This window comes from Phlebotomus papatasi, chromosome 1 (assembly GCF_024763615.1).
Source record: "Phlebotomus papatasi isolate M1 chromosome 1, Ppap_2.1, whole genome shotgun sequence".
NCBI lineage: Eukaryota > Metazoa > Arthropoda > Insecta > Diptera > Psychodidae > Phlebotomus > Phlebotomus papatasi.
The window spans coordinates 109,903,528-109,931,293 of record NC_077222.1 but is presented as its reverse complement, the minus strand read 5'-3'; the positions used below and the strand labels follow the sequence as shown (position 1 = coordinate 109,931,293).

At 33.0% G+C, this 27,766-nt stretch overlaps 1 protein-coding gene across 1 annotated transcript in view; it reads right to left on the bottom strand.

The window, feature by feature from the left end:
- LOC129799236 (uncharacterized) overlaps positions 1-27,766 on the bottom strand; it is a 144,223-nt gene that overhangs the window by 59,099 nt on the left and 57,358 nt on the right. The window contains exon 7 of the mRNA XM_055842952.1: positions 24,987-25,023. Within this exon, the coding sequence (XP_055698927.1) occupies positions 24,987-25,023 (37 nt within the window). The remainder of the gene's footprint in view (positions 1-24,986; positions 25,024-27,766) is intronic.

The window sequence follows — 27,766 nt, the reverse complement described above, 5'->3', positions numbered from 1 at the left end:
AAAAAAAAGAACTTCAAAAGCTCTTTCCTTTCAGGAAATTCCCTTCAACAATAGATTCCAATTTGAGTTGGGACTTTGGCTACGTTTATAAGCAAAATAATCTGAGAGAAAAACTGTTCCTGGGACTAAATTTTAGTCCGAAAGTCTTAGAATTTGCATTTTAGTTAGAGAAAATTGTATAATGAGGATAAAATGTGATACAATCTCGCAAAAAATATGGTAAGTATACCAAATTTCGGCCAGCTTGCAATTTCGGCCACTTTTTTTGTTCCTAAAATTTCAATGAATTTTTAGTTGTTGATCTCTAATGATTACAATGCAAAAAATAACAAGAAATGTCGTTCTAATGAACGAGGTCCAATGAAAAAAGACTTTGAAAGAATTCCGGAAACTGTAAAAGCCCAAATAGACCTATACTGATCCTTCAGAGTATTTAGCTTTTAAAAGTCAATAATAAAGCATAAGGTAAAGGAAATTTATCCAAAGGACTTCTTACTGGTGATCATAAGCCCTAAGTAAATGACAGTTTGGGATAAATCTTTATTGCTAAATTTTACAGGCTAAATATTCTCGAGGATCAGCCTGAATCTATTTGGGCCCCACGAATGAAGGTGGCCGAAATATGCCACAAAAGCTATGTGTACATTTTTATTCATTTTAAAATGTATTAAGAATGATTTTAGAGAAAATAAAAACAATAAACTGTCTACAAGATTCAAAGAAAAACTCCTTGAAAAAAGTAACAAAAAATATCAATTTGTATTAAATATATTATATTTCAAACTTAAGACTTTGGCGCTTGCATGAAACTATGCCGAAATTTGGCACACACACAGAATTACAAGGAACTTTAAGGTGGCGAAAAGGGCTTACTCTACCCTACCGGAATTTTCCAATGTATCAAAGTCAAAACAAACATTTGACAGCCCGGCATTGGGAACAGTTTCGGCGAAAATAGAAACAGTCAAGACAGACACGAGAATATCAAACTCAAACCTTTCTTTTTAGATAAGACATTTCTCAAATCCTTTATTTTTAAGATTAATCCGGTTCATTCTCAGCATATAAATGAGGTCATTGGCGAAATTTTAACAATTCTTCCTTGGCTAGGCTCTTTTATCATTATTTTCAACACGAAACTCCCAGAAAAAAAATCATAAACACAATATTGTGAGATTGAGGAGCTTGAAAAATAAATCAAGAAAAAAAACTGACTATGACGCTCTTCTTGATAATAGCTCTCCCGCCCTTTTTGATAACCCAGAAAGAAGTTATAAAAGGCAAAATATGAGGAAAAATGAAGCAAAAAAAGAGTCTGAACCGGAGCTAGAGATTCCCTCTGTTTTTTTTTCTTTCTTGTTGACTTTCTCAAATACACAAATTCCACCACATGCGGTTTGTAAATAAGAGAGATATTGAAATTCATTATAAAAGCTCCTATTTTGCATTCATACGACGCACTTCATAGATGCAATTGCTCATTTTATGGAATGCCCCAACCAATTGCCATAACCCGGCTGACCATAAGTTCATTCTAAATTGACCGCAAAATTGGTTCTAGCATTTTTGATTTGTTACCACTTATTCAACAATTACAAGTCGTAGAAGTGCTATTTGCAACTAAAAATTAGTAAGAGTTTACTAGGAGAGACTGGGGCAAAACTTGTCAAAACGCATATTTAATTCTTTCACGAGCTCTGAGAAAACTTAAACGTTTTATAATGAGCATATTCTTATATGAAATTTTCTGCTCTACAACATTGTAGAAGACTATTTTCCTCTATCTCGAAAGAAATGTGATTTTCGAATCATTTTCTAAACGTCGATTTTGTGGAGATTCTCAAAATTGCTGGGGCAAATTTTGTCAGTCTTCGGATAATTTGTGACGTTTCACTCTCGCTTCTCGCAAACGTTAAAAATATCAAATAGACATATTTTTATAATTTTTCTCTATCTTAACGAGAAATGTGTTTAAATTGAGCTAATCAATATTAATATTTTCTGTAAGCCAAATATTCCAAAAATAGGGCTTAAAATTTCATTTTTTTTTCTATTTTACATAATCCTTCCTCGAATCTCTTGAAACTTTCTGAGTTTAAGATGGCCTTCATCATCTATAATAAAAAAAATTCAAGCCTCAGTCTCTTTTATTTTAGAAAATAGTGAATATTGAAATTTTCGTCTTGACAAATTTTGCCCCAGTCTCCCCTATTCTTCATATTTTGACATTTGACCACTGCACCACATAACACTGCACTTCACGGCTGTCAGACAAATGTCAAATGAAAATATTCACATAATTTTCTATACGTTCAGTACTTGGTGTTCAACATTAAATCCGGTGGATGGCGCTAGCGACTCTTGTAACTGGCTGACATTTGCAAAGTTGTGTTTATTTAAGAGGCTAGTCGTTTACCAACAATATCCAGTTGCAATACCGACAGATATCACAATTCAAAAAAAATCTAATACTTTTTAAACAAAGTGTAAGTAAAACAAGTTGTAATTAGTTACTTCAAGGACGGATCATTAGGGTAGTCAGTACTTTTTCGCCAGTAAGCCCTTTTTCGCCACCTAAATTAAAATCATATTTTAAGAAAATTATGAGTTATATCAGATGCTCCATTGACTAGATTCTTTGCAAGTTAATTAAAGAAATTGCCAACAAGGTGAACAGTCACCAAAAAAATATGGAGTTCTTAATAAACTTGTCAACGCTCAGAAGACAAATTGTCTTGCATTATTTTATGTTTTTTTCAGTACAGTATTCGATATTTTTTCACTGAAAGTCAATCCGTTATTAACTAAGCTTTGTTCTAATATCATTTTTTAATAATGTTTTCCAAAAAAATAAAGAAATACGGATGTGGTGAAATAGGCCTTACTTTTTCGGTTGTGTAAGTACTTTTCGCCACTCATTTTTCCAAGCATTTTACAAGTGGCGCTCCTCGCGGAATTTAGTTGAAACAGGCGTAATTTTCAATTGATTTTTGTCGCAAATAAAAAATGTGCAAAAAATCATTCGAAATACTCTAATAATTGTCTAATATCGGTGTTAAATAAGAAAAGTACTGTGCCGTGTACTTTTAGGGGTTTTCGAAAGCTGCTGTTTCTTAAAAATCAATTGAAAACAAGTGGCGAAAAAGTGCTTACACAGTGGCGAAAAAGTGTTTACAAGGTGGCGAAAAGTACTGAAACATGCATTGTTGCAGGAAATGTATTTTTTCAACCAGGTACTCAAAAGTTCCCGGAAAGTCTCCTGGTTCAATAGATAGACAATGCTTCAAAGCATTTGTACACAAAATTTCATTTTATTTCGACAAAAAGTGTAAGAATTATAAGGGCGTCAAACCTTAAGGTGGCGAAAAGTACTTACTCTACCCTATATTTTTTTAGAACTGATTCATAAAATCATTAACGAATGATTTCTGTAAGGTAATCGGTAATCAATGCTGTAAGCAATCTTTGAATATAACCAGTCACCACTGGTCAGTCGGGTAACAACGCACATGGCGGAGAGCTTTTTTTTCTTCCATGCACATATTACACAAAAATAATAAATAAAAACCGGCACTAACTTGCAATTTCAGTGCACGTAATAATAGTCCATAAAATGGCGAGAAAGGGATAAGAAAAAAATAAATATATAGATATGGGTATGAAAAATTGTGTGAAGCAGAAAAACCTCTATTTTATTTGCTGTGAAAACCACACACATCAATAATAGCTATTATTACTTGTTTATATTAAACTAGTCGCAAATACGGCGACCCCATATAAGAGAATTGAGCCACGAAGGAGCCAACCGCACCTCTTGAAGAGTTTATACATTTATTTACACTCCTGTCCATCCTCCTCAATATCTTATACTTTGCTTTCAGTAGATGAGATAATATAACTTTAGAAAGCACGATAAGGAGTAGAAGAAACTCTTCACACAATTTACTAGAGGACAATTCAAGGACAAAGCACATCGATTTCACGCTAAATCTATCTCAAGTGCTGATGTGCTTAGAGCTGAAAGCTCTCTCAATTCTGCACGAATCCTCAAAATAGATTTTGCGGAAGGAAGAATGCACTAAATCAACCCCCTAAAATCACTTGTTGGCCACTCTTCAGTAGACACCGTTTTTTTTTATATATAAAACCCGAGGTGAATGAACGGAAAATGTCTCTAATTAATTTTTACCCAAAGGATTTTATCACGAAAACATGCTTTCTAAGCAAAATTCACCACACAATTTACTGATTTCATTCCACTTACTAAATTTTCCTGGTACGAGTACAGAATATCTAGTGGAAAACATCACGTAAATCTTTTTTTTCTTCTTAGGAAAAAAACCAAGAAAATTGATGGGTATAAGAATAGAATAGAGAAAAATGTTTCACGTCGTCGTGTGAATCATTTGCTGTTTATACTCTCATGCCATTAATAAAAATTATACAATATTGTTATTCTATAGGTAACCCTCAATTGCCTTTTAAATTACATTTATTTCCCATTAAATATTTATGGGTTATATTCAATTAATTACTTTTCTATAAGCTACTTTTATTTTTTTCTTTATTATTCTGTGAAATAAGAATCTCATTTAGTAACTGTGCAATTGACCAAATGAAAAGAAAATTTGAGTAAAAAGAAGTCTGCTGAACATGAAAACTTATTTTGGTGATCATAGATGGCGTTAGTTATATGGAGCATAGGCTTTGTTAAACGCTTGTTTTTAGACTGATGAAATTCTTTTTTACTTCTTCAAAATCCATAAAATTATTCACTGTTTCATTCAGAAACGTAATATAAAAAAAATTATCAAAAATACTAAAGAAAATTTATAAAATAATGATAATACTGAAATAAGTCAGCAGGCACTAACTGGGGCGCCTTTTCGCTAATTCACTTTTAATTAAACCCAGCTGGCACAAAGATTGAAATGAGTCGATTACACTAACTTATTTAATGGATAAAAATACTATTTTTGCTTTTTCTCAAAGTTGAATAGTTATGACCAGTGCACAATAACTTTTGTTTGTAAACATATTTTCAAAAATTCGTATGAGAGTGAGCGAGATGACTAGATCTAGACTTCATTCACTCTCACTGAAATGTCAAAATTATGTTTACAAAACAAAAGTTATTGTGCGCTGGGCATTATATTATGTTACTGTAGTGACTATATTACGGAAGTAAAAATTAAAATATTATTTTAAGTGGATTAGTCATAAAAAGGTTAACTTTAACCCCCAATACACCTAAAAAGGGTAATATTTACACCGATTTCGGATCAATACTGCAGGGTAAAATTAACATTTCCGGAATGTTATTTTAACTTTTTCGGATTTCTCTAAGTGTAAGAACAGGGGTAAGCAAAAATCGTTTAAAACCGAATAAACGTCAAAATGAGTTTGTCAAAGTAACGTTTTGACCTTTGACCTACAATTTTCATTTAACATTTTTTTCGATTTCAAACGGTTCTTGCTAATCTCTGCCTAAGAAAGTAGCAAGTGTCGTAAAGCCTATGCTTCGTGAGGGTAAAATCAAACCCCAGAAATGCAACCAAGGCTTAAAATCACACTACAATTTATTTTTATTCCCCCATCGATCCATCATTAATTATAATCAATTTATTCTAATGCAACGCAGGGTGTTATGACTTGAAATAACTCACAAGGTTAAATTAGTTTGTTTACGTTCAGTTTATGAGTGAATGGTGAGACAGATTCTCATAGCAGAAATTTGCACTTTGACGGCGAGTTGGCATACGTTGTTGATACAACAACAACAAAAAAAAACTACAAACAATTGGTACAAATTGTAACCGAGGAGGTGCACCAAGTTGTAAACAAACCAGTTGAATTAACAAATGAGTGCGGTGTGTTTTTTTTATTTTTAATTTTAAATTAAAAATGCAAATTCCGCTATTGCAAGTCTGAAAAACAGATTAATGTGACCCAACACTTAATATTTCATTTCTCACTGACACTCTCTTTCCCATTGAGGGTGTTTGAAAAACAGGAAAATTCATTTACTAATATTGCTTCTCTAACAAGTTAAAATTGCAATTAAATATGCAGATCCGCTGTACAACTACCTCTTTCATTACAATTCAAGTTTTCCATTCATTTAAAAATTATTCGAGTTCCTTTTCTCTCTCTCTCAACATTTCCTATTCTTAAGAACCGGGAAAAGTGACGATTGAGTAAAAACATTAATTTTACAAAAGAAAACAATTTTCCTCACAAATGCCACACACGCTTCGTTAAAACTCTAAAACGTGATAATTGAAAATAACTAAAATAGCTCGTAGTAGTTGGTCTATATGGAAAATTACGAAATACCCATATTTTCACTAAAAAAAAATAGCATTTGAGATAAATGACGATTGTTTTAAAAGTAGCACAATGGATCACACTAAACATTGGAAAATTCTGCACACATTGTAGTCCCACTGTACATGATCATGTTATTAGACGCACTTAAACAATTCTCCACTAATTTATTCATAAAAGTCAAACAAAAGTAATATTCTTTTATTTAAAACCCAATTATAAATGCAAAGTGATTGAGGGCATTTTTTGCATTCTGTGCAAAACTAGTTTAAATTCCCAGCTATTTGCAATATGATAATTTTATTGTTTTTATTGTTTATTTTGTTATACCGAAAGCTATAGATAATTTTGAAATATTGGCTGTAATTTTGCAATAAACTATTCAAATTTATCACAGTTAAGTTTAAGGTTTTACTCGACCGGCTTAAACTAAATATCATAATTTACGTAAAACTTTTGCAATACTGGATTAAAATTGCAAGCATGCTTCTTCGAACGTGATCGTTAACTAGTTTTAGTCAATTCGCTCAATCCTATTCACAATTTTTGAAAATATGTTTACAAAACAAAAATTAATGTGCGTGCGTCATTAGAAAATTTTACAAAAATTGTAAAAAAAAACTGTAAAATTGTATTGCAAGAATTAATTTTAAATGTTGAAATAATAGAACATATTATTGTGTTTAATTACTTATTGACTTTCCTCTGGGTAATGAAGTTAATACATTCTAAGCATTTTACTGCTCGAACTCAAGGAGGGAGCAGTTATATAACCGTCTTTTTTCGACTTTTCACTGTTCTGGAACTTAAACAGTAAGAGATATCGACTTCTTCGATGACCACCGATAAAAAACAATATTTTCGAAACAATTTCGAATCCGGCTGCATCGGCCTTTATCGGTAATGAATCGATTAAGTACCGATTTTTTAATTTTCAAATGTTTTTGTGACTTATGAATCAGTTTGATCTCTAGTAGATCAGTAAGCACCAAAAGACCATACGAAAAACTAATTCATGGTGAGCTCTATCTCGTGAGTTCGTGCATTCCGCAAAGTTGTACTCTTTGTCATTTCTTTAGTACATGACTATTCTAAATCCATTTGTTCCACGTGATTAAAATAAATCAGGAACTAGTAATAAATATATAAAAATTAAACGTATACTAATTTATTTACGCTATTTTGCTACATTCTGAAGACAAAAAAATTATTACAATTTTTATTTAAAAATAGGGGAGAATGGAGTAATTTTACGTATGAAAGATAATGTCCTAAAAAGGGTTTTGTTAAGCGGCCAAACGGATTTAGTTAATTTTTTTTCAAAAGGATGTTATTCATCAATTTGACAAAACTTTTCATATTCTGTATGGAATAATATCCTTTTGACATATTAATCTGACAACTATTTTGTCAGGGTTGTCAAAAGGATATTATTCACCAATCTGGTAAAATTTTCTCTCATATTTCACGTCGAAAAACATCCTTTTGACAAACTTTTAAAAAGATCGATTTTGCTGCGGATTTGACAAAACTTTTCCATATTCTGTATGGAATAACATCCTTTTGTTGTTCCTTTTCTTGTTAATTTGACAAAACTTGTTTTTCAGGATTACTTAGTAGCAACAACCCGTGTAAGTAAGGTCATGTACTGTTATAGTAAGTAGGCTCAAGAGCAAGAGATTCTACAAGAATTTAGACATAAAATTATTGATATGGGCAATTTACATGTGTACTATTTTTTTTTTTAAGTTTTAGTTCTATCAGGCAGCCATTTTATTTCATGAATGACCAGTTTGAGTGCAAAGTAATAATCTTCTACCAAGAAGTATGAAAATATCTTGTACTTCGTGAAACTACTTCACTAACTTTTATGTCCTCTTTTATGTCGTGTATACTAAAACCGTTAAATGGATGTCAACGCTTAGTATAACCGCTGATAACAGACATAGCATGTAACCAGAAAAAACGGTACAGGCATAATCAAGAAATTATTGTAGTACTAAATCTCAGGCATGTTCTAAAAATATCAGGTTTTTAGTACATATCAGATAAGAAATTTCGTACACAAACCAGTGCAAACGAAAAGAAAATATAGATTAAAATCAATAATTTATAATTTAGAAATATCTTGTAAGAGAACATCTTTTTTCAGTCATGGACTGTCTTCTAGAGTTTGTAATGAAAACATCAAGAAATTCGATCAGCTCAAATTGAAATTAATTACGCAAAATGGGTTAGAAAATTCAACCATATTTCGTATTGAAACAAGAATATTCTAGATTGGTAGGATCTCAAGACAAAATTTGTCAATTAAAATTCATTAACACGATACTCTTTGGTTCCTGTTTCGCATGTTTGAAATCTGTCTTTTAAATTTCAGACAATTTTGGCACGAGATTCATCTGTGAAAACGAATCTGACGATTGCGTGAGTTGCGTGTGACTCTTTTTCTTTTTTAGTCACTTTAGCACTCAGATTTCGCATAACGATTATTTTTTTTTTATTTTAGGGAAGGGGACACAACCTGAGAAAATTCCCACCGTTTACACCACAATTGTGTGAATATCTGACAGTCCTGATAAAATTATGTATCACGATCTACATTCTTTTTTTTCCTTCATTTTTCCAAACAGTCGCAACCATTAAATGATAAATTAGTTAATTAACCAAGAAACTAAATTTTTAAATTGAACTTGTGTGAGGTGTTTCCTGTGTTTCTCTCTCTTGATATTTTGGTCTTTCTTGTGCCATATTTTCGTGTTAGTTTGATTCTTCTGGAGCCCTTTTGTGCACTTTTTCTTATGGATTGAGGAACAGTAAACACAAGTGGGTCTCGTGAAGCAAAATAAACACAAAACATTCTCCCAGTATTATCCCAAGGTCGACGAGTGTTCTAAAGAAGAGGGTCTTTTTCTGTTCCTCCTGGACTTCTTTCTCTTCATCACACTTCTTATATATCGCATGTGTTTTCTCTCTTTACTTTGCAATCTTGGCAAAAATTTTTACGATGTTACTGGTTTCAGTTTTGCTTTTTAAAATATATTCTTGCCAAAATGTTGAAAATCCACTGCGCAATTATTCCTTCTTCCTCCACCCGATTCTGACTACACAAAACTATATCATTAAAGTGACACATTGAAAACACAAAAGATGATGACAACATTGTTTTAGGATGGTACAACTAACCCAAAGAGATAGAATCATGTCTGTTTTACAGACTTTTTTTTCCTTCCTTTCCTTGTTTTCCCACTGCCCGGCCGACCAGAGATAATCTGTTTATATTCAGTGAATCGCGAATATGATTTTAATTCTTTGGATAAATAACCCTAAAATGATTCAGCGTGTTATGACCAACGCACAATAAGTTTTGTTTGTAAACATGTTTTCAAAATTTCCCATGAGAATGAGCGAGATGACTAGATCTAGATCTCACTCACTCTCACTGAAATGTTAAAAACATATTTACTAAACAAAAGTTATTGTGCGTTATGCATTATGGCGCACGCACAATATTTCTGTTTTGTAAACATGTTCGTGTAATTGCTTAATTAGAGTCAGTAAACCGACTAGAAAAGATCACGTTAATTTTGAAATGCCAAAATCGTGTTTGGCATTTCACTGTGAGCAAGATTGTAAGATGATCAAAAGTTTACGTTTTTAAATAAAAGGCAAGTTCTCAAGTACTTCTGCATTATTGACCCTTTTGTTTTGGTTCCTGTCACGACTGTTCTCTCCAGTCCTCATCGTGTTCTAAAACCACGAAACAATCGTGACAGAAACAAATACAAAGAAAAGTCGATAATGCAGAAGCACTTGAGAACAGTCATGTACTTAAAAAAATGTTCAAGAGCAAGATTTCTCTTACTTATTTTTTTAAAGCAATGTAGGGTAAAGTGATACAAGTTGGACCATGGTACAAGTTGGACAATGGAACAAGTTGGACAGGGCTTTTTTTTCTTGATAGTACTTCATTTTGATTTGTATATTTTTAATGCTTTAGTTTTATGATTTGGTTCCTTGTGTTTAAAAAACATTTAGTACTGTATTTATCAAGAAAAAATCCCTGTCCAACTTGTATGACTTTACCCTATACAATGATTTTCCTTTTAAGATCAAAACTAAAAATTGAGAACAGTTACCAGCGCCATTCGCGGTAGAAAACAGTGTCATCACGTGGAGAAAGTGTTCATAAATGTCTGTTGATTCCCGACAATTTCTTTAATCCAATGATTTTTTGTTGACTTAGGAAGTTTGTGGAGAGAATCCTAACCTGACTAAATTGACATCCTCCCTATAGGGGAATTCTGTATTAGTATGACAATGTCATATGATAAATTTAGAATTTTCTATGTGGTAAATTCGTCAAAACTATTCAAACAATTTGTTACTCACTGGCTTTTATTGTTATCTACTCGAATTTAAACACGAAAATTTGTCATATGACATTGTCATATCTGTTCGTAAATTTTTGTTTGGCAAAAACTTACGAACGAATGACAAAATTTTAGGAACATTTTTTTGCGTGTTTACGAACATTTACAAACAAATGTTTATATAAAAGTACAAAAAAATGTTTGTTAAGTGATTATGTTACGAATAATGTTTGTGAAAAAAAAGTACAAACAACGAACTTTTTAGTGGATTATACGATTCACGAGCATTTGATAAGTCTCCAGTAAGAATTTACAAACATTTACAAACAATATTACTAAATATTTTTTTCTGTGTATAAGTTATCGAAAGTAATATGCCCAAAGCACAATAACTTTTGTTTCTAAATATGTTTTCGAAATTTCCCATGAGAGAAAATGAGATAACTAGATCTCTGTTTCATTCACTCTCATTGAAATTTCAAAGACATGTTTACTAAACAAAAGTTATTGTGCGTTGTTCATAAGTGTCAATTGTGTTCTATTTTTTTCTGGAAGATCTGCATTTAGATCTGCATCTGTGGTTTTCGTCAATTGGTTGACCCTGAGCTATTCTAAACCAGAAAATACTCAGAACATTGTTGTCAGAAGTGGAATCCAATAGGTAGAGGAAAGCGCGCTACCTTCGGACAACTGAAGCTTTGAACAATTCATGTTTTCAATGTGTTTTAAACGAATTTGGCCTATTATAATATTATATTTTAATAGCTAGTCCAATGCCCCAAATTCACAGAAAAGAGCTATGACTGAAATCCATAAGGAACATAAAAAAACATTGAATTAACCGAAGCATGAGTCGTCCGAACGTAGAGCGCTTTCTTCTATATAGAAATCAGCTTCATGCCTTTCTACACAACCAACAAGTATTACCCTCCCAAAGTATACGAGAAACATGAAAAAATCAGCTTCTGACCACTCAAACCCTTATTAGGGCGTAGAATCCTATCCCCAAAGTACCTATTGCGCCCTCGGCACAACATTTTTCAGAAATGTTAAAGCGTTGGACACTCAGTGGGTCAAGTGGTAGAGCACTCGCTCTATGATTCAAGTGTTCCGGGTTCGAATCCCCTTTAGGTCACCAGGAATTTTTCTGGCGTTAAAGGTGTTCGGATTGCATCCAGTGAGTTTCACTGCCCTTAATTCCACGGGCATGGGACTAACAATCTCATCCCGTACAAGAAAAAATAATAATGCATGTCTAGAAATCCCCTTGCGGGAAGGCCTAGTTCTTTCATGGAATATTGTGCCAGCATTATTATTATTATTATTAAAGCGTTGTTGATTGAACTAAACATATTACAGTCCTAGTGCCATCTCCCTCAATAATCGGAAAGAGGTGCATAAGACAACTTAAGTCGTCAGCCATTTAATTAAAGTGAATTATTTATGAAATCTCATACTGTTAAGACCTTAAAGGGACAGATAATCCTAACCGGCTTATGTAGGTGAGATTCTTAACGTGAGCTAACTCGGAGTGCATGCAAATTCGATTTGATACTTAAGTAGGGAGACGCCATTCAGTTATCTTGAATCAAATTCGTGAAATTATACAAGTTTTGTATTTGAACCAAAATGTCAAGGATTTGGATGAACTGACAGAAAAGTGTTATATGGGTGAAATGTAGACCAGAATGTTCTCTATAATTTTGCCGTAGAACTTGAACTCATCGATTACTCAGAAGCCAAGATAAGCGAGGTTTTTTGTTTCTTAACTCGTTTTTTCATCCAGAGTTCCCCAAGTAGTCATTTGTTGAACTTCAACTAAATCAAAGAATTGTTGTATTTTGCGGGACTTTCCATTTAAACCCCTATTTTAAGTGTCTCGGTGGAGTAGAGGCAGTCAAATTGGCATCTGAGTGATTTCAAAGCGTTATTATTGGAAAAATCAATTTTTTCACACTTAAACGGCAAAATCGGAGTGATAGCGTAGTCTGAGCGGAAAATGATGTATGGACGAAATGTAGAGACAAATGTGCTCTACAATTATGTTGAAGTAATCATCAAAATCGGTTCAGCGACAGTCGAGATAATTGAGGTTATGTGATATTGAAATTGGTTTTTCGACTGTGGCGCCCCTGGTGTTGGTCCCACGAAGTTCAAATATTCTAGAAAGTTGTAGCATTTGGTGAGATCTTTCGTTTAAGCCCTCACTCATCAAAATCGGTCACATAGAACCGGAGATATGATTTTTTTAATTTTGTGAACTTTGACCCCTCATATCTCCGGTTCTATTGAAACCACAGCGCACATACGCACCATTTTGGAAACGTCCTAGACTGGACTACAACATACTAAAATTTCATTAACTTGCACAATGCCGTTTTTGAGAAAAGTGACTTTGAATTTCGATGAATTTTGACGCTATCACAGCGCCACCTGTGGTGACTTTTTGAACTTCCATCTGAAAGTGCTCATCGAGACGAAACCAAAAAGGTAAAATTTAGGTCGCTATGTTAATTAGAACCGGAGATAGAGGCCGGTCAATGTTCGAACTTTGACCCCTTATAGCTCGGGTCAGGGGTTTTAGATCGACTTAAGGTTTTTTTTGTTTGATAGGTATAATCAACGGCTACAACATACTAAAAATTCAGCCCGATGCACAATGGAATTTTTGAGTTATTTAACTTTTAAGATTTAAAAATTTTCTTTTTAAAAAAAGCGCCCCTAGCGGTGGTTTTATGAACTTGCGATGTTAGAAGGGGAAGTGGCATTTCACGAGAGCTTTCCAAAAAGCCCTCACTTTTTAAATTCTGACAATTAGAACCGGAGTTATGGCCATTTTAAGAATTTTTTTTTGGACCCTTATAGCTCGGGTCAGGGGGGTCGGGGGACCTTAAGTTTGGTATTGATGGAAAGCTCTAAGGCCCAGCTATAACATACTAAAATTTGAGCCCGCTCGATGCCATAGGGGCAGAGCTATTGAGAAAACAAAAAAAGGGGGGTCTTCAAAATGGCGGAAGGAGGGGTGGGGGGTGGGGGGTCTATGCACCAAGTTGCAATTTTCACCCGATATATAACCTTTGCCGAAAACCGCAAGTCGATATCTTTTTTAGTTTAGGAGCTATTAAGCTCCAAAGAGCGGCCGGCCGGCCGGCCGGGAACGTAACTTAGCCACATATATATTCGGAATCAGGAAGTGGCGAAACACATTTTGGCCAAATTTGAGGTCGATCGGACGACATGAAATTTTGTTAGGATTATAGTAGGTGAGATTGTTAAGAATCTCACCTAATAATGTATATATCTGGATATTAATTAAGGCCTTAGTGCTAAGGGGTCACTAAGGTGCCAAATGGGGTGTAAAATGAAATACATAGAACGAAGCAATTACAGCGTGACAATGTAAATGTGACATTGGCGTTTAGATTGCCCCAACTTTACTTAGTAACACTAACCTTACTTTCGTAAGCATTGCTACACTGAGGAAAAAAGAGGGTGCGATTAACTTTTTTCCTCAGAACTTTAACACTTTTTAGATGTAAAAATATATCAACATTTTTTAATGTTAATTTTACACATTTTTAAGGGTAAAATGGGTAAAATTAACATGAACAAGGATAATTTTAACCTCAAATACACCTAAAAAGGGTAATATTTACACCGATTTTTAATCAATACTGCAGGGTAAAATTTACATTTCCAGAATGTTATTTTAACTTTTTCGGATTTATCTCAGTGTACGACTGCCGGGTAAAGTAACTATTTCTTTCCAAGTAAACAGATGACGAGTAATGATTACCATAATAAATTTTCTAAACAATTCAATATAAACATGCTGTTCGCCGGGAATAGATTTTTTTGCTGGATTTTTCCGGAGTGCGAAATAAAAATTGCTGCCAAACTACAACTTTCCATAAGAATTTGAAGTTTTGTATTACAAATGCGCACTAAAATGCAACACCAATTTCTCAAATTCTTCACCACCTGAATGCTACTTGATACCTCCTGTTATGTTGATTTTTTTTTGCACTCTGCAAGAAACCCTATCCATTTGAGCGAAAGAAGAAACTCAACTGGACAACTGGGAAACGACATTGAGCAATCGTCAGCAAATGAAAAGAATGGCCATGAAGAAAATTGAATTTTGAAGGGGAACCTCTGGAAAACACGAGAGCAAATGACGTGGATATTAGGTCACAATTCTATTCACCCCAGAAACCGGCTTAAAAACCACGTTGAGATTTAGCATTTCATTTCAATTTCCAATGATTTTTTCATCACCTTTTTGATTGCCCAAAAAAAAACGAAACATCCAAAAAAAATCACCTGAATGGAAAGAGGAACTAAAACACAAACACGAGGAAATGTCTCAGTTGGAGAGGACAAACTTTTATAAACTTTACAAAAAAAAAAGTCGCGGTTGAAGAATCGCACGAATGTGACATTGAAATTTGCATTTTTGCACTCAAATCATCATTCTCTTTGACTCTCTGTATTTAAACAAAGTCATAAAGTTATTTGTTATGTTTCACACCGATCAACTCGACAATTAATCGAAACACTATACATCGAAGAGATTGCTATTAGCACCTTACGAACTATGCAATTTATGTGCCAATAAAAAAATGCTTATTTGCAAATTTACTTACATTGCCATTTTGGCTTAAGATCTCTCCTAAAAAAGAAACCCAAATGCATCGTCTTCAATTTAATTTAATTGGAAAATTGCGTGTGAAAGAAAATCTCCAGAAGATTCTGTGGTATTGACTCTCTGAGAGAAAAGGAAGATCTAATGAAGATGAAAGAATTAGATAAAATTACTTGAAACAACATAGCACTGAAGTAAGAAAATCATTGGCCTAAAGGAAATTCACTGGGTGCTCGAAATGAGAAGATAAATCAAAATTATTTACCTTAACTTTCTTTAAAAGTGAATACCAAAACTAATGAATTTTGCTAAGTTAATCCCACATAGAAAAAATCCAATCCCACGAATTCCAAAACTGAATACCAATATTAATATAGTATGAGGATATATATCTTACAATATCAATCCCACATTTTTCGAAATCCAGCAAGAATAACTTTTAAATTTTATAAATACACTCAATACCACACTTCCAATCCCACTCTGTGGGATTGGAAAAAAGCTTTTCAATCCTTATTTAAATTTCCTAGGAAATTTTATCCCTTAAAGAAAGAAAATATCCCATAAAGAGAGAATGCAAGGCCATTTACATCTTCACATTAGATAGAGACTGTATTGTCCCAAAATCGGATTTAGGACTAATTAAATCTGAATTAAATGCGGCGGTGTAAATAATAGCTTCAGTGTTTCAAGATTGAAAAACTCTAAATTTCTTGGTTTCTTGAAAATACACTAGTTACCTCCAAGAGATGCTAGAAACTATCAAGATAATAACAATTTGAAGAATATAATGAGTGTAATATCCAATACGAAATCGTCTAACAACTGTTCAATTGTACCACGGAATTTAATAAAACGTATTACAAACTTTCACTAAAAATTGCATCACCCTAAGTCATCTATAAAAAAATCATATCTACATTGGGAGAAGATTGAGTGTGTAATCCCAACCCTCACATGAGGGTTGACATTACACTCGAGGTTTATTTTAACGCATGACAATTGTTTCACTGTACACTCCGAATGCTTATGAAACACTCACGAGTGTTCATGGAAAACTCGATAAACACTTATTTGAGCTTTGCCGTTAGACTTATCATAGAAATATGAGGCTTGCACCAACACTGATATGCTCAAACACGATAGGAGTTTAACCAAGCCCAACTAATCAAATTAGCCCGTTTAAAACTTTTTAAAAATAACACGTATTTAAACGGTGCAATGTCACTATAAAACTTTATGAATTTCATAAAATATGCAAGTAATACATTCTTCAGTGTTTAAATTTTAATTTTTTCCTCTTCTTCAAGAAACATTTGTTAAATATCCTACCCTACCGCAGTCTGTTATTTGACGGAGAGTGCTAGGAAATATGACTAAAAACGGTCTGGAAGTTTAGTGTTAAGAAATGAGGAAAATCATCAATTTCAGCCAATTCAGATTGTAATCGAGAATCACGTGATCTCTCTAATGAACCAAGAAGTTAAATTTACGAACGTGACCAGAATGAAATCCTGGTTAATTTCTGTATGAATAGTTTTTTAGAAGATTATTTCGTTGCTATGCTTAGAAGAGGGAACGTGTCTCGGATAAGTGGAAAATGGGGTGTTGCACGAGATAATTGGTATTGATCATTGCTAAATTTTTGATTAATTTTGTCTTTAATTTAAAAACAAAAAACACAAAGAAATAATTAATCAAGCAGGGGCCCATCAAGCCAAATAAAAAGTGAAGCTATTTTCCAATTCTTCTTGTAAAAATTTTGCAGCCATTGCACCGCGAATTAAACAAATTTGCTCGTAGTTCTTGTATTATTTCGGCGAACATTATGAAATATGTATTTATAGATAGTTTTTAATGCACGTTTTCGAAATATATTAGACTGATAGGTTAATTCTCTTCAGAGAAAAACTTGCCAATAGTCTTCAGTGCCTCTATGCAAAAACGTATGGAAAAAAGAAATCCTGAGAGGTCCCTGTAATCAAGTTTATACACTGAGGGAAATCCGAAAAAGTTAATATAACATTCCGGAAATGTTAATTTTACCCTGCAGTATCGATCCGAAATCGGTGTAATTATTACCCTTTTTAAGTATATTAGGAGTTAAAGGTACCCTTTTTCATGTTAATTTTACACTTAATAAGGTGTAAAATTAACATTAAAAAAATGTTGATATGTTTGTACACCTAAAAAGTGTTAAATTTATGAGGAAAAAATGTTAATCGCACTCTCTTTTTTTTCTCAGTGTAGGAACGTTGGGTAAGATGGGGTAATTCAGAATCATGTGTATTTTAGGATTTTGAGATTTTCTCACTGTCCCAGACGGTCAAAGAGAAAAAGAAAACCACGAAGAAGTACGAGACTTTAATTTGAAAGTACTTCTTCGTTGTTTTTCCTTTTCCTTTTGCCATATCAAACCGTTACAAAGTCTCCCTGTTCCAAATTACCCCATCTTATCCTAATGACGAAATAGTCATTTAAGCAGTTAGAGAAGTGGGACACGTTTGAATTGGGGTACGTTTAAACATGGGCTTCTCCTATGTTTAAATGGAACTAAACCTTATCATAATGCAATTTAGTTTCACAATTGGTTATTACCAATTTCAAAACTGCCCCACTTCTCTCTGCCCATTCCATCATAAAATAGTTAATCCTAACCGTTTAGCCTCTAAATCCGGAACCGATAAACCGATAAAATAAATATCAAAGACCTTTCTTTTCCCCAAATTTCTTCTTTCCTCGGGAATCCAAGCAATGAAAAGACGCAAAATAAAGCTTTGTGGGAACGGTCTTGACCAAAGAACACCTCTAACACATAAAATAATCTCACTCATGTCTCAAAAGCTAATTCCTCAAAGGAGTAATGAACATCAAATCATTAAAGTTCTACCCAGGTAGATAAGATAAAAATGATCAACATTGTCCAAGAAATAACTTCAAGATATCTCGAAAAATTCTCTTTTTTTTTGCCTTTCTGTAATTAATTAATCCCCAAAGTATGGGTGTGCTAGTGCTTGATTATTTCCTGAAATACCAGCAAAAAAGTTTAAAGGTGGAAATAAAAGTGGTGAATGGGAAGAATAATTTGTTGCAAATTGTTCAACATTTTATTCATACTTGTTGATGATCACGTAGACAGTCTTTGTTGAGCAACGTGTTTACTGCCGGCGCGATACTTGGGATGACTCTCTCAACATCAACAATCAATCCAATAAAATAACTATACTTTGATGAATCCACTTTGAATAATTCATTCTCGTGTTTGCCTACTCTCAGTTTTTTTTCGTAATATTTATTTTGCCCACGAAAATGCGTGTGTGCTTCCCTTTCAATGTCACAAACATTCAATTAGTCAGACACTTTAATTTATCTTCTCTTCTGTGTAAGTTCACAATTTTTCACAAAATTCTCACAGCACACTTTCAATTCTTCTATCCAGAAAAAATTCTTAAAGTTCAATTTTTCGGCTTTACAGAGCTACAATAATCTTAAAAGCCTGCCTCTTGTTTGCGTGCTTTTACAATTCTACTCAATGCAACGTCTGAAAGTGAACTAAACAGAGTCACAGCTCAAGCTTCAAGTTTGGCCCAAGGAATAAAATCTCACTCTCATCGGTATTTGTCTTTTTTGTTGGTGTATTGGTTGATATTCTTTCATTATATACATCGTCATCCATCGTCAATTTCCCTCCTTTCAAGCACAACAGCCACAGCAATCTCTTATTCTTTTATTTATCTTTTTATTAATAAATTTGCTAGACGCGCGAATAAATTTACAAACGCGTTTTCCTCTCTCTCGCTCTCAACTCTACATATATATATTCACATCCTCCCCATATCACAACCCACTATCCACGGCTCCACACCAAATATTTACCATATATATATTAACAATCTCATCAACACACAGTATGAAATAATCACGCAAATATATCTTCATAATTTCTTATAAAATTTAATAAGATATACCAATTATCTCAAAGAGAGAGAGAGAGGAATTAATCTCAAGCACACAACCACAAAACCCAGTATTCAAGTATTAGAAAATATATATATATATACAATCTCATCTCTCTAAATGACGCAATTGTTTGGAAGTTGATTTTGCCGCTAAGAAGGAGAGCTTTTAAAAGCTCAAGCAAACAGATAATAATTTTTTTTCTCTATATAGACACCGCACACACGAAAAGAAAAACACAACAAACTAAGTAAGAAGATATAGGAGAAAGAAAAAATCTCCCACACTACCATTCCAATGTTGTTGTTATCAATAAATATACAGCGACTGTAAATTCAAATAGTAATAGAGACAAGCCCACAATCAACAACCATATGGAGAGACTTTGTGGAAAATTAACAGCAAATTAGTAATTGTAGGCAGGGGTACTTCATTCTTTTGAAACATGTACATAACCATTTCAAATAGTGCAAGAAATTGAAACTTTAAGAATAGTACAAAGAATTTGTCTCTTACATGACTAGGGGTAGGGACAAGTGAGGCAGCTTTGAAATCAGATTTTTTCTCCTATTTTTAAATGAAAATGAGACTTATCATAATGTAGTTTAGCATCCTAATTGGTTTGCCTACCTAAATTGCATCTTGATAAGGTCTAGTTTCATTTAAAAGTACGAGAAAGAAGCCCAATTTCAAGGCTGCCCCGCTGCCCCATAGTGAATTATTCACAACAGACTCACTCCATCACTAAAATACGCCCTAGGACTCCTCATAGCCCCAAATGCCTGTTTTGAACACTGAGAGAAGGTTGAGTGTTACCAGGACACGAAATGAGTGTTGTCACAACTAAAATCCAACACTCGAATCAACCCACCCTCATATGAGGCTTGGTATTACGCTTGAGGCTTCTTCCAACACTCATGAATGATAAATTCAAGCCTCATCGAGTGTGAGAACTTTCCAGTGGCTTCCAATTAGTGTTGCTCTTTCACTCGCTGAGAATTGTCAAATGGCATACAAAATATTAATTCACAGTGCAATTATTTTGCGAAGTAGTGATAGTTTTCGCGTATTTTTCAATAATTATAATAGTGGAAATTGGGAGGAAAAGCTCCTCCGGTAAACAGTTGTGTTGTGATCCGGAAAAAGACAGTGCCGACAGAAATAAGTTGAAAATTAAGGAGTGTTTTGTATGAAAATTGAACGAACTATATTTTTGGAAAATTGAGTTTTGTGGTTCAGACGGCTTGCTTAAGTCTCTGGAGTGAGTGTTGTGTGATAAATATTTTGTATGGAAAAGACCTGAATAGTCAAATGTTTAAAAGATTTGTTTATGATGTTGCATCCCAATAAAAAAAAATTTAACATGTCGGACGTATCACTCAACAAGAGTCGGACGGCTAAAATTATAGAAAAAGTGTGTTGACTTCGGTGAAAATTGACAAAATTTGCTAAGAAATTAGAAAATAATAGCAAATGAAAAGAATTTATTGTCAAAAAAGCTTGTACGGTGGTAGTGACGTTAAAATTATTAAGTGAAATTGACTTCTTTATTAGAATTCGAGTACGTCGATTTTGTATCTATACGGCAGATACTCATGAGTGTTCATGAAACACTCGATGAACACTTATTTTAGCGTTGGCGTTAGTCTCATCATAGAAATATAAGGTTTGTACCAACACTAATACGCTCAAGCATGATGAGAGTTTAACCAAGCCTTAGTGCGACTTGTTACAGCACTCATTTAAAAAAAATACCTTTAATTCAACACTCAATGTAGGGAATGTGTGCATTATCAAGTCTCATTTCGGGCGGAGTTATTTCAACACTCATTTTCACACTTATTTATTTGAAGACCTTCTCTCAGTGAAGCGAAAATTTCAGTACATTGGCTTAGATATCATTTTTACATTTAAGCCTTATACTTCGGGAGCACAACACGTATGCATTAGAACGCCATGGAAGCCAATACATTTGTGGAAAAGACAGAAAAGCAGAGGAACTTGAAAATTTCCCTTTATGGCTCAAGTATTTCATTGCCTGTGCAACGAATTACAGTTCAAGGTCCTAAACTACTGGTCGGATTCTGAAGGTCCAAATATAGTCAGACTAATCCTCGAGAATATTTAGCCTGCAAAATTTGGCTATAAAGGATTACGTAAAGGAAACTTATGTAAATAATCTATAAGCGATTATCCTGAACAACCAGATTGCCATTATGACAAATTTTAAAATTTTTGTGTGATAAAATCGGATAAATGAATATTACAGATAAATAAAAAATAAATATTGTAGAAAGGCCAATTAATTAATACGACAAATTTAACCAAATTAATTAAGAAATAAGGCAACCAGAGTGGTTGCACTTTGACCTTCAAAAATTTAAAATGTATTTTTTAGATTCCAAAATATTTATTTGGATTATTTCTCAAACATATAAAATTCCAAAAATATATATCAGTCTCTTTGCATTCAAGGGTCGACTAGATCTTCAAAGCTTTCAAAGTACATGAAGCTTTAGCCAGTTAAAAAAAATACGGTGAGACTAAAATATTTTATAAGATTCTGGATGATCGATATGCCAAATTATAGATTGAATTTCAATAAAATATTCCCTAATAGATAAGGTTTTCTTATTATGAATCTTTTATCATAAAATATGTATTTATCATGTAATGCGGATATGTAGTTCATATTTTCGGTTTTATAAAATTTATTTCAACAGCCTAATTAAAAATATTATCAAAGTTTAATCCAAAAATTCTTTACACAATAATGATTTTATATCAACGTAAAGTACGAAAATCTTCAAAAAATTGTGTCAATGCATTATTTCGCATTTACTCAAACGAAGACTTTGCATTTTCCTTCAGTTATTAAAAGAAAATTGATAAAAAAAATTCTCCAATTTTGCAAATAGATTCGTGTAAAAGAAATTAAGCTCAGAAAATTATCTATCAGTGGTACAATTTTCTAAGCACTGCTTACCCCAGAATTTGTGGCACGTTTCTCAAAGTGAGACGGGAAATTTGTGCGAAAACGAGAAAGAAAGACCACAAATGTGGTTCAACAATATAAAGTAGGTGGAAGAACACGTTCTTGTCTTCTCCTAAGCGAGTTTTCCCCAACAAAAAAACATTAAAAAAAAAAGAATATATAAAATCGAGTATAGAAAAGTCTAGTATGTGTGCTGAATAAATGAAACAATACACAAAAGTTATATACACCGCGAATGAAAATAAATTATTCAGTGTGTGAAAATACAATAAAAAAACACACGTAAACAAATGAATTAAATTATGTGATCTATCTTGACTTGATCACATGGAGACTTCTCGTGAGAAGAAGAGAAATTGCTAGAGAATTAATGAATTGCAAAAAAAAACAACAAAAACAGTAACTGATATTCCGCATTCTAGAAAGCATAGAATTCTAGTCTCCAGCCTCAATTGCAAAAGGAAATGAAGGAAGAAAGCAAGAAATTTTAAATTCAATGAACTGAAATCATAAGAATTTCCTCAATTTCTTTCTTTGCTGCAAGAATAAACAATACCAATATAAAATTCGCAGATTGCTCGAACTTACGAGTTCGAAAATTCTGTAAATTTGTCACTGAAAATGATTTTCTGATGAGAGCAGTTTATTATTATCGATTTAAAGTAGTTCGTTCATACTACTTTGTTCGTTTAATTTAAAATCGGAGAAAAAGAACATGTCTGACAGGATAAGCGTAAATTAAAGCTTGAATTAACCTCTATCTTTCATATCTTACTTTTAAGAAGTTTCCATACCCCTTAAAAATATATACATGGGGGACACTGTTTTGCGCTCATAGCGGTGAGTATTAGAACTACAAAAATTATGTCAAATGAAATTAAGCTGTCAATGACAAGATTAAATATTTTACACTTCTGCTTTTGTAAAGTGTCAAATCGTTAATACTGACTTTTTCATTCCACATTAGAATAGGCATTAGATTGAGATTTATTTTAATTTTTCTACATATAGACATGCATATGATTTAAGCCGAGAGACAGCTTACCGTAATAATAATCAAAATAATGAGCAGATTACATTTCCATCAATTTCTGACTAATCCGACTCTAGGCTTAAATTGAGAAATTGTTTAGTTAATGGGAAATTGATAGGAATTCAGTCGAATCATTATTTTGATTATAATTACGTTGAGTCGTCTCTCGGTTTAAGTCGTAAGTGTGTCTAGGACATAAGATGGCGATTTATCACGAATTTCCAATAGTGCTTCCAAATAACCGGGTTTTTAGAATAGAGGGTTAATCGGTTTTGGATTACTCTGAAACCGGTTAACCGGTTTAAAACCTAAGCCTAAAGTAAATTTTAAAATATCCGTAAAGAAACGCTTTTAAACCGGTTTAACCAGTTTTTCAAGCCCATTGTATAAATGAGAAGTAAAAAGTTATAAATGAGCAGTAACAAAAAATCGAAACAGTGATAATATCGTCCAAATTTTAGCAAAGGGAAAATAAAGGGCTCTTTCATTTTATCTGCAAAAATTTTAAATGATATTTATAAATTAGACCCATTTTTGTAAAGATGTAAGTTTTTTACTAACTATTTATAATTTACTGATTTATAATTTTACAGCTCATTTTTAATTTTTTACTGCCCATTTTGATTTTTTTACTGCACGTTTTTTTTTTGCAGTTTTTCGGTATAATCGGTTAACCCTTATTGGAATCAATACTTTCTAAGGTCAACCAAGTTTAATTTCAAAACATATCCAAAAATGAAGTTATTTTAGAAAATATGTAATATTGGTTCTCTTTAGTGAAAATATTCAATTATGGGGGAGGGGTCATCGGATATTCAAGTCAGTATCTCTTACCGTTTGGTCTCTAAACTCAAAGTTACGGGGAATTGTAAAAACGGACAGCGAAACGTTACTTTTTTCAAATATTCCGCTTCATAAGAGATCTGGACTAAACAACAACAAAAATCCAGGGAATATTTATATCGTTCTCTCTGCGGAATTCAAGCAATCAAAACAAAGGCAATACTTTTGAGATCCTTGAGTGGATGTGACTTTGTTGCGACTCATTAAAATTCTCCTCTAATTCCTCGCGAAAATTGTGCGCGAGATTGTAACAACAAGAGAAAAAAATTACATACGGTTTTAAACACATCTTCTCAATATCGGTCAAGGCTGCTAGAGGGAATTTATATTTATAATATTGTTACTTAACAATTCTCTATTTCTCACACACGTCTTTTGTATACACGAAAAAAAAAGTTCTCTCTTTCACTCAGACACCAAAGTCAATGACCTTCGTGAGCTTTTTCCATCTCCATAAAAGATCACCTTTGCAGGTGATATTTTCAATTGACAATTTTCACGCAGATTCACGTGAAACATTCATCAGAATCCCTCCTCAATAAGAAAAGTTAAATATGTGTATATAATGTGTGGGAAAAAGCTCTAGCACATTCACATTTCCATTTGTGGTGTGTAAAAGCTCACACACGATTTTTCGCGCCAATTGCCGACACCATCTACTTGCTATTCCGACAAACTTGGAAGTTGTTTTCTTTTGGAAGTTTCAATCACGCTTTTCGTGACTTTCTTCCTCTTCAATTACTTACCCCAACCACTTCTAAGAATTCTTTTGTATTTTGTTAAAAGTTTGAGAAAATATTGTTTAGTACTCACTTTGAGCCGCTAATTGTTGTTGATGAGCAGCAACACGCTGAAAGAGGAAGAAAAAGCCAACAATTAAGATGACAACAAGTAAAGTTTACTTAAGCAATCTTAAAATGTACTTTGTCCTATATTTGTTGCTTCTATTCCGAATAAAAAATATTTAGGGTAAGTGTGCCAAATTCCGGCCAGCTTGCAATTTCGGCCACCTTTTTTGTTCCTCGAATTTCCATGAACTTTTAGATGTTACGTACTCTAGAGATTATACAATGCAAAAGAATTACAAAAAATGTAGATTCGACAAATGAAATGACGTGAAAAAGACATTGGAAGAATTCCCAAAGGGCAAGAAACTCTGAGAATCAAAGTGGCCGAAATAGGGCACCAAAGCTATGTCAATATTTTTATTCATTTTAAAATTTATTAAGAATGATTTTAGAGTAAATAAAGACGGTAAACTCTTTACAAGGTTCCAAGCAACATTCTTTAAGAAGAAAGAATTCAAAAAAATCAATTTGAATTTAAAATAATTACATTCAAACTTAAGACTTTGACGCTTCCATGCAATTATGCCGAAATTCGGCACACTTACCCTATAACTTCTTTTGATAGTTAAAAGTTTATCAAATGGATGTTATTTGATATACAAAAAAAATGTTTTGTCAAATTAACGAAGAAACTTCTTTTTTCAAGTCATTCAATACAAGCTTTCAGGAAATAAAAAATGAGCATAACCACATATATTCGTTTCTAACCTTTACTTCAGGTTGCAAAAATTTCAATGCCGAAATTCACAATTCTTATGATGTTAAAGAAAACGCAGAAACGGTAAATTTGTAAATTAACTAAAACCATAACCTCAAAATTTCAATTAAAGCATATTTTTTTCATCTGGTGTATCTTTGAGACGCAGGTAGTTTGAGACGTGGTAGATTATTCTTTGATTATTTAAATACATGTGACAAAAACACTAATCGAATTATTTTAATAAAGTCTATTCTAAAGAGTATACTAAACTCTATGTCTATACAAAATTTCAAAATAATTTTCTGAGTTTTGGAAATAATTCCTTAAAGTCAAAACAAAAAAAAAAGTATCTGAGACATGCCAGCTCTCTTCTGTATTAGTTATTTCTAGAAGGTTATCAAGTTCAATTTCCGTTAAAGAGTCAAGAACTTCGAACATAACCTCCAAAAGGAAAGTTCTAGTTTAATGTTCTAACGGATAAACTTTGCAGTTTGTTTCTAAATAATGTCTTTACAATAAATTACAACTTTATAAAGATTTTTTAGCATTGTCGGAACAGCGTAAAGTTGTTATATTTATTGAAACTCCAAGGACATAACCTCAAACTTTGTAAAAATACAATAGAGTCTCGCTATAGGCCATCGCTCTATAGTCCACAATTTATCGACCGTTGATTTCAAAACACTGATTTTAAGTTAGGTTATGTTTTTTAGTATGCGACATGCATAATTATTTTAATATTTTTGGCAAACTTTATTAAGTAGTTGTGATAATTGTGATCCACAATGAAGAGAGCAAGGACAAGTACCACAATCGCAAAGAAAGTGGAAGCCGTCGAGCAATTTCAATACTAAAAGTCGTTGATAATTTTCAAAAATTACATGGACTATAGTGCGACCCAAGTGTCAAATCTGAAACCAAATATGGACTATAACGAGACTCTATACTGTATCTAATTTTGGAGTTTATTTTCCAAATTTTGGTAATTTTGCGATAAATTTCAAACCATTACAGTAGAATCTCTCAAATTCGGGCAATTGGGACCGAAATGTCATCCGAATTAGAAAGAAATTCGGACGTCAAAATGTTAAAAATGCAACGATTTTTTGTTCATCTGGAGGTACATAATAAGTTTACATACTCATATTTATTGTAAATTTCATGAAAATCACATCATAAACCATGGCAAATTTAAAGATATTTACTTTATTCAATAATCAAAATCAAACTTAAAAAATGTCAACAGACTTTTTTCGAATTGAACTGCCACCCGAAGTAAAAAGTAACCCGATCTTAAAAGAGCCGTATTAGCTGTCTACTGTAAATACAAATACCTTAAAATAGTACCGGACTCTTTGACATACATCAAACATAACCTCACAATTGTGAGTTCGAGTCCCCGGCCCGGTGTAGTAAACAAGTGAATGACAGAAAAAGACATTTTCACTGTGACAATACGTAATAAAATGCACTGCCTCTACCCATACCCAAAAAACTTCAGGAGCACGGAAGAAGTGTTCACCATGGGGAAGGTATTCCTGGGTGATCTACGATTGTAATACAAAATAAAATTGACTCGACACGATAATAACCTCAAAGCTCGGCGGATGAATTGATTTAGCAAACAACGAGATACTAGGTTCGATTCCCAAAAATAAGCGTTTTTAGTCTTCATTAGTGAATAGACTAAGTTAATCAGCGAGCGCAGTTATCTGAAAACGAAAAAGTTTTCAGCATATTTCTTCTGTATCGTTCAGCGAAAATATGCTAACCAGTCAGCAGTTCTCCAACAAAAAGTGCTAACCAAATATATGGAAATGGCACTGTGTCGTGAGTGTCGTTTTAAGGTTAGCAGATTTCAGCTGAAAATACGTTTTCAGCTGAATTAAAATCTGTTAGCATTTAGTGCTCGCTGAGAAGTTACATAACCTCAAAAAGTTCAAAGAAACACTTCAAATGCTTAAACATAACCTCAAAGATTCGACTGATATTGCGGTTTTCTGTTATTTGTTATAATTTGCAAAATAAAATATTGTTACTCTTTG